Source organism: Sipha flava, unplaced genomic scaffold (assembly GCF_003268045.1).
Source record: "Sipha flava isolate LNK unplaced genomic scaffold, YSA_version1 280_pilon_pilon, whole genome shotgun sequence".
In the NCBI taxonomy this organism is placed as follows: Eukaryota; Metazoa; Arthropoda; class Insecta; order Hemiptera; family Aphididae; genus Sipha; species Sipha flava.
The window spans coordinates 277,207-285,472 of NW_020272947.1; the positions used below are offsets into that span (position 1 = coordinate 277,207).

Below are 8,266 nucleotides of genomic sequence, written 5' to 3' on the forward strand. Positions count from 1 at the left end.
GTATTATTACATTGTTCTTTCCTATCTGTATCCTGCAGACAAATATAAAATTTTTTTTTTTTAGAACTCATTTAAAAATGGTCAATATTTACGTAGGTTCACTTTCATTGCGTTAAAATGTTATGTAACATAAAAGATAATAGTTTAACGTAATGAGAGTTAAAAAGCTTAAAATATAGATTCATTGATTTCTAATTATCATATTATTATATTTGACTTTAAACCAAACTATTTACAATAAAACACTTCGATTGAACAGTAATAAAATGTTCATTATCAAGATATATTATGGAACATTATTAAAATACATTTTATTTTCAAGCTGTAAATCCACATCGACTAATAAATTGAAAAAAAGAACTATCCTGTTTGTTCAAATATTTTGCGTCCTATACACGCAATATTAATAATTTTAGATTTGTTTTATAATAACACACACAAAAAGATTTTTTAAAATAGCTGGCTAAATTTTCATCAGTATCTCGTCATTACACAAGATTATTTCGAAGAAATTAACCCAGACAATTTATGTTATTTTTATACGCGTAAGTTCACAATGTAGTAACTGTGTGAATAGTCAATTCGTTTTGAAAATAAAAAACTAAATGTATGTTGCTTTGATGTTTGAGGGACATAAAAGTTGTTTTTTATTTCCACCTGGTTTTATATTTGAATGTTTCTAATATTTTAGGTGGTTGGTGTATTTTCTTACGACATATGCAATGACCTATGCAGTGGCGTATACATAACTTTTGTATGGGGGGGGGGGGTATTTGCAAACAAATCATTATTTTTTTTTACGTTTCTAATGCTCTCACATATAGAACATTATTTTATAACATTTAAAAAAAGGCCAAGGGGAGATCTGACTCTCTAATCCCCCCCTTGCATACGCCACTGAACCTATGTACTCTTATAGGTTATCAGAGACATTAATTTGGATGATTTTATAAATTTCAAAATGTTATTTACAAAATGTAAATGTAAATGTAAATTAAATTAAATAATATTTTTAATTAGAGTTTAAAATAACATAGAATATAAATAATCCAAGATTCGAACAATTTATAATGTATAGCAGAGATGGACAGCTCAAAGTAATAAGAGGGCCAATTTTTAGAACTTTCAAATCTGGCAGGCCATAGTAAAAAAAATTAAAAATGATAAAAGGTCATTGAAATTGACCATTAGCATTTACTTTAAACAATTTAATTTTACGACTCAATTATTACAATAAAATAAGTGCCTAACACCTATAGCTATGTTAGCTATACCTACCGATATAGATATACATTATACTTAGTACTTTAATGATTTAGCTGGAATTCAATGTTAGAGAAAAAGTAATATCTATATTTTACGATCAAAGTGATAAAATTAAATACTGATAAACACTATAATTTTATGAAGTGATTTGAAATGATAGCACGGCCAAAAAAAATACGCGGGCCACCAGTTGCTCATCCCTGATGTATAGGCTCACAACAGAAGAAATACTGCGAAATAAGCAGTATATGTTTTATTTTGTATTTAAATAACAAAGCGTACAAAGACAGACATTTCATGTGTGAAAAATTATGAATAAAATTAATACGTTACGTATCATTTATAGTGTCCCCATATTAGCTACTTTAAACTAGTGATTAAAATTATATGCCTTCGGGTTTAGAACCATTTACAGTAAAATATAGTGTCTAATCCAACAACGTTATCTGAATAGTATTTATTTAATAAACATTTTATAAAAACAAATGTCATTGGTTAGTATCTACATTGAATATAAGTGTTTTCAATTTATTATTAAATTGAATTCATTATTAAGTGTTCTTATTTAGTTGTCTTAAAGGTATTTCGGTTAACTAAAGTCAATAACTATTAACATTATTTTATTTAAAAATGTTTATTATTTTAAGTAACTATTTTATATACATTTGGTTGACTATTATTATTTGTATTCATAGTTTTGTGCATCAAATACGAGTAGGTAAGTGTTGTATTTTTATAAAATATAAATTTCAATTAAAATTAAATAATTCTGGGATCTAAATTCTACGATTTATTATTTGTCTTATACTGCTACTGCATCGTACATAGTGTTGATTCTAACAAATAAATTCTGCTAATATATTGTTTATATGAGCATATTTGTTAATCTAAGTAATTATAGATTACCTTATTACGTCATCATATTTCGTTGCAAGCCATTGAAAATGTAACTTATGATAAGTGAAGAAAATTAGGTTAATATAATAGAATTACAACGGAGTAGTAGCTAGAGATTTTTGTCCTAGAGAATTGAAGTTTTATGAGTTAGTTTAATACTTGATAATACAATAAATTAAATCTTTTGATTCTACATAGATTAACATTATACAAATAAACTTCGAAATATTACTGTAAACAAATGTATCATAAATATCATTATTTTGGAGCTTTTTAAGTGTACTTTTAAAATCTTAGAAAATTTAAAAACTATTTGTATTCAAATTTTAATTTACACATATAGTTTGGTTACTATATTGCATTAACGGTATGTCAACGTAAATATTGTTATTTATTGTTTTCGAATTTTGGGCAGGAGAAATTTGTTAACACTAATTTTTTTAAAGAGTATGGATTTAATGATAGAATTTTAATAAATTGAGTTTTTAATATTTTGGTGGTATTTGCTAATTATTGACATAAATAAATATAATATTTTATATGGTTTGTTGTTGTAATTTTAATAATTATTCTATACCTCGAAATATGTTCGAACGTAGAAATGTTAAACTATTTATTTAATAAGTATATAGTTTTTTATGTCAAAAAAATATTTACGGAAATGTTTATGATTTAAATTAATAAATCTGTGTTCGAAAATTTGTTTTGAATAATATTAACGAAATTAAATACTTTAAATTTAAGTGACAATTAAAAATTATTATTATATGTTAATAAAACATATTTTTAAGTGATAATTAAATCCAAAATTTTTTTATAGAATTACCTTCTGTGTCTGAAAGTACTTCTCTGGAGCTGGATGAGTATAACGAAATCAATTTTGATCAAAATTCCAATAGTTTATATAATACTTCAAAACACGTGTTTTATTGGCTTTATACGAGGTTAAAACTTTTAATGAATCTATTGACTAACTATAACCTACTATTACCAAAGTATTACTCATGAGTTTTTAATTTTTTTTATTCAAGTAACGAAACCGACGGTCAACTTTTAAATAGAAGTGAACCACGTATGATAGAATCAACTACATATGATTTAGCAAATCCAATGAAACTTATAGTGCACGGTTGGCTGGGTACTACCCAAGAAAAAGAGGGTCTTTGTTCAATAAATATAAAATGTAAGTTGGTAAATTACACTTGATATAAAAAATGGCTTTTGTCCTTGACATTATTAAGTTGAAAATTACGAATTTAAATTACAAAGTATTTTAGATGTTAGTGATTGGTTGTTTATATATTCACTATGTCTAAATAAATCCTTGTTTAAAAAAAAAATAATTTTTTTAACCACGAAATTCCGTGCTATATTTTACAGCCTATTTTAAAGTGGGTAATTATAACGTGATTTGTGTTGATTGGAAACAATATTCAACTGATTTATCCTACGCTATTGCAAAGGCAAGGGCTAAGCACATTGGAAAGGACATAGCTAGAGTTGTGTCAAGAATAACGAAAAATATGACGGAAGGTACTGCAGATATGCATTTGATAGGACACAGTTTGGGAGCTCACATCGTTGGTTTCACAGGAAAAATATTGACAAATCTAGTTCCTCGAATTACAGGTAATTCTAATACCATTTATATCATTAATGGGATGTACATTTCAAATTTCAAATTTTATTCAATTACAAATTCGTTGTACATGAAAAATATCATGAAAATATACGAATAATATTATTTAAATGATTGATTTATCTAACATTGGATTTGTCGGCTATTGGTGAATACAAATACTTGACGTGCATTCTATTCATTTTTTAACTATGACTTCATTAAATAGGTATGTCTATGGTAGATAATAATGTAACAGTTAAATATATCTATATCTTCATTCGGTTCTCATTTTATTTTCTTAAAATTGGTGGAAAACCTCATCAGGCTTGCTGAAACTTACTTTTTGTCACTATTTGACCTTAAATAAAGTTATCACAATGCGATATTCTATATTTTATCTTTACTAATTATAATTTTTGCCTAAGTATCACAAATAGCGTCTCCCTCCATCGTACATATATTTTCTTAAACATGGTCCAATAAGCGTTGGAATGTTCGAAGTTTATCCAATTGTGTCTCTCGTTTTACTTTCTAGATGTATCACATAGTATCGTTCTTTGAAATTCAAATGCGATTTCTCTTCCTTTTAACTTTTACTAAGTATTACAATTTGACGGATTCAGTGGTGTAGCCATTATTAGCCATTGCCAATAATTCACTTGTACTGTTTCAAATAATTACATCGGAGAAAAACTTTTGATGTCAATGAAAACTTTTGTAAAATACTTTTAGAATAGAAATTTTAAAATTCCGTACCACATCATCCATAACACAGTTATAATATTATAATGATTTTAGGCAAGTAGATCAATACCAGTAAAGTATGGTCAAGATATAAAATATATTATTTTTTTTATCACATAATTATAAATTTGTTATCACAGAAATCACATTTGAACTAAAACTTTATCATTTAACAATATTTATAATATCTATATAATTTTCACAAACATTCAATTTTGTTTATAACTTTTAACTGAACTCCAATAATCTCCTCATTAATGGTTTTTGGTATGAATTGTTCAAATTATAGGATTAGATCCTGCAAAACCAATGTACGAAAAAAGTGATCCGCAAGACCGACTTGACTTTACTGATGCACAGTATGTGGATATTATTCATACAAATGGTGATCAAAATGCGCTTTTTGAAGCACTGGGCCATATAGATATTTATCCAAATGGAGGAAAGTCACAACCAAACTGCGGAAAGATGGATAAACGTAAGATATTTGAAAATAATATTTAATGGTTTGGTTTCAACTAACAGACTAACACAACTTATTCACCATTCAATTTATTATTTTATTTAAATGTACTTAATTAATATTCTGTACATTCAAAAATGATGACATTAATTATTGGCATTTAATTTTAATACACCAATAAGTTTAATGTTCGCTTCTTTGGTATTGCATTATAGATAGTTACATTTTTTTATTATTAATTATTGTGAAAAATTAATGTGCGTTTCACATTGATATTACAGCTAAAAACCCTTATCAAACAACTTAAATAAATATTATAAAACATTATCGATAAACAAGTACGTAATATTAAGTAAATAGTATAGTAAATAGTACACAGTATGTAGTAAATTGTAAATAGCACAATAAATAATCAATAATTACCTATAAGTAGTGTTGTATTTTATTAAGATTAAAATGTTTTTATAAATATTGGTTTTCAACCATAAATCAAAATTGTAATCAATACATCAATCAATATATCAATTGTAATTATAGTTATTATAAATATTAATGTTAATTAATATAATTTGTTCGTAGGTACCGGTTCATGCAGCCATATTAAATCTTATCATTATTTTGCACATTCGATATGGGCTAAAGAAGATTATGTTGCACAAAACTGTTCCAGTTGGGATGATTACAAAAACAAAAAGTGCAAAAATAATGATACTACTTTTATGGGTGAACACGTAGATAAAAAGTTCGTATTTATAGTTAGTTTAATTTAATAATGCTATTTTATGTAGACATTATAAAATAACATTTTTATTTCATTTTAGCAAAACAGGAACTTACTTTTTAGAAACTGAAATAGAAGATTAATAGAAATATGAAGCGATGAATGCATATGCTTATATTTCACAATATTGGAAATTACATATCCTGACTAAAGTGTGATTGTATAGTTAATAATTTATACACATTTCTAATAAACTTTTGTAAATTATTAATAGTTCTCAGGATTAAAATTATTTAAATGAAAAAAAAAAAAAAAAAAATTAACTGAACCAAATTTTTAGTTCAAATACTAGTTAAAATTGGTTCTTTATAAGTCTATAGTATTAGTATAATGTTTAGTCATAACGCTTGAAATTACACATTTTATTGAAATAAATAAATCAGTTTTATTACTGAAATTAAATGTTGTTGCCGAAATTATAGTTTTATAATTATTTCCCAAAACCGCTTTTCAGTTATTCCATAACCGCTATGACGGTAATACATATTTTGATCGTCTTTAATTATGTAGTTTATGTCACTATCGCGTGTTTTCGCACTAGAAGGTATAATTATAATACTTTCACTAAGGAAATATCAGACCTTATCAGCCTCTTATGTTACTATTTCAAAATACTTAATTATTCGCACAAAGACTGCAGATAGTTACAATATAGTGACTATGCTGTTTGTATAGACTATGTTATAGCTTATTAATATTTAACCTATAATAAAAATAAATTGAATTCCATACGTTTATGTCCAACTCAGAAACACAGGTTTGAGTTTTTATCTGATATATTCACCCTATCACCAATCCAAAAGACATAAAATCTAATTTAGCAAACCAAGGTTATGATGCGATTCGTGTCACGAACATCATGAACCGTATCACGAAATTTAATTTGTCACTACTTCGATCGAAGATAGCAACAATGCAATTTTTAAACTATACCATTTATTTTATTAAAAAATAAAAATTTAGCTCCCAAGGAAAAATATATTTCCACCTCAGTGCAAACAGTTTCAGAACTACTTTCAGGCAGCAAATTACTGTTATTTCAACTCAAGTTACAGTGTTAGTGTAATGGTGCTGTTAAGTGCGGTGAGGGGCACATTTCTAGCAATAGCAAGAAATCACCATCAGATTCTGTGCATTATTCAGTGAGCAACATACAGTTTCTTACAAAGAATACCTTATAAAATTATTATATGAAATCGGGGTACTTATACATCCAGAAATAACAATAATTGCTTTGTTTTCAGTATTAATTCAAACCTTAAAGTGTCATATTTCAGAATTATAGCCAATACTCCATCACCGGATTAATCAAATAGAATTATTACTAAATTTATTGATAATCTTAAATTAATACTAAATCATCTACTACTTACTTTAACATCTCTACTCAATACATTTTTTTTTTTTTTTTTTTTTTTTTATTAGCTTTCAGTCAAAGATTATTATGGCTCAACTTAATAAATGTTCACTGAATATTATGCCTGTTCCATAAAAACCACTATACTTGGGACATTAATTACTAAATATATTACGTATATTATATAATTTAATTATTTATTGATCTTGCGTTATATCTCATACTCATTGATGGTGCACTTAAATTATTCTTAATGTGTATCTTTATAATTTTCTTGTAATAATTTATCATTCATTGTCTTATAATTTTAAATGTTTGTATATCGTACTATTGTCTATATTTAAAAATGTACATATTGTAATCGTTGAGCTGTAATGATTTACCGTAAAATCTTTAAAAAAAAATTAAAAACATACTTTTTTTAGAAAAAAAAAAAATATTATTAAAAATATAAATTTTATTGTACTTTATTGTAACTTTATTATTTTTTGTAGTGTATATATATAAAAAAATGTATACAAATAAACACAACTGCAAATCACTACTGCAATCGCAATACCTAGTTTGATTAGATTCGTGAATGGTGAAAATATGACAAGGATGAAATGAATTCGAACATGGATAAACCAATTTCATTTATTATATCAATAAGTTTACCTGTATGTTAATTACGAATATACTTTTAGTATATTATATTTTGAGCACTTCGTAAAGAAGTATCGTATGTGACATTGTTTTGACACGCATACGTAATGGTTAAAATGATCGTGGTACATGACGTTGGATCGGCAAAAATGTGATGTTTATCATATGAGGGCGTTTTGTGTAGGCAATTTTAATACATGTTTGTATGAGGTACAATTACCTGTATGCGACAATAACGACGGCACGTGGTCGATTAGTGTTAGATATACTGAGGTCGTTTTTCTACACTTTATCTATATATATATAAATTAATCGAATAGCCAACTTAAAATATTTTTGAAAAATATGTTCTAATAACCGAAACGTATAATTTAGCTTCTATACAACTGAGCATACACTTGATGTTTTCAATTGTATTTCATACACATCTAAAATTTATTATTGACCTATTATTGAGTCAATAATTATTTCAAGCGAATACGTATGCATGAA

At 26.0% G+C, this 8,266-nt stretch overlaps 1 protein-coding gene across 2 annotated transcripts; it reads left to right on the forward strand.

Annotated features, from left to right (window-relative positions):
• The first annotated feature begins 1,819 nt into the window (after window positions 1–1,819).
• Window positions 1,820–6,109, forward strand: LOC112685515 (pancreatic lipase-related protein 2-like). Of its 2 annotated transcripts, none has more exons than XM_025557427.1 (7): window positions 1,820–1,984; window positions 2,984–3,107; window positions 3,195–3,346; window positions 3,544–3,792; window positions 4,818–5,006; window positions 5,571–5,733; window positions 5,813–6,109. In XM_025557427.1, exons 1-7 carry the CDS (start codon window positions 1,897–1,899, stop codon window positions 5,853–5,855), a joined length of 1,008 nt encoding a protein of 335 aa, XP_025413212.1. In that variant the 5' UTR covers window positions 1,820–1,896; the 3' UTR covers window positions 5,856–6,109. The 2 variants fall into 2 exon arrangements, with proteins under 2 accessions (XP_025413212.1, XP_025413213.1); XM_025557428.1 differs by lacking the exon at window positions 1,820–1,984 and adding an exon at window positions 2,446–2,530 and having other exon boundaries at window positions 5,813–6,020.
• Window positions 6,110–8,266: the final 2,157 nt, after the last annotated feature.

Bases quoted from the DNA above. Each gene is read 5' to 3' on its own strand.
- LOC112685515 (XM_025557427.1), top strand. From the start codon at position 1,897: ATGTTTATTATTTTAAGTAACTATTTTATATACATTTGGTTGACTATT. The intron at 3,347-3,543 runs GTAAGTTGGTAA...TATATTTTACAG, and splicing joins TTGTTCAATAAATATAAAAT to CCTATTTTAAAGTGGGTAAT. The intron at 5,734-5,812 runs GTTCGTATTTAT...ATTTCATTTTAG, and splicing joins GGTGAACACGTAGATAAAAA to CAAAACAGGAACTTACTTTT.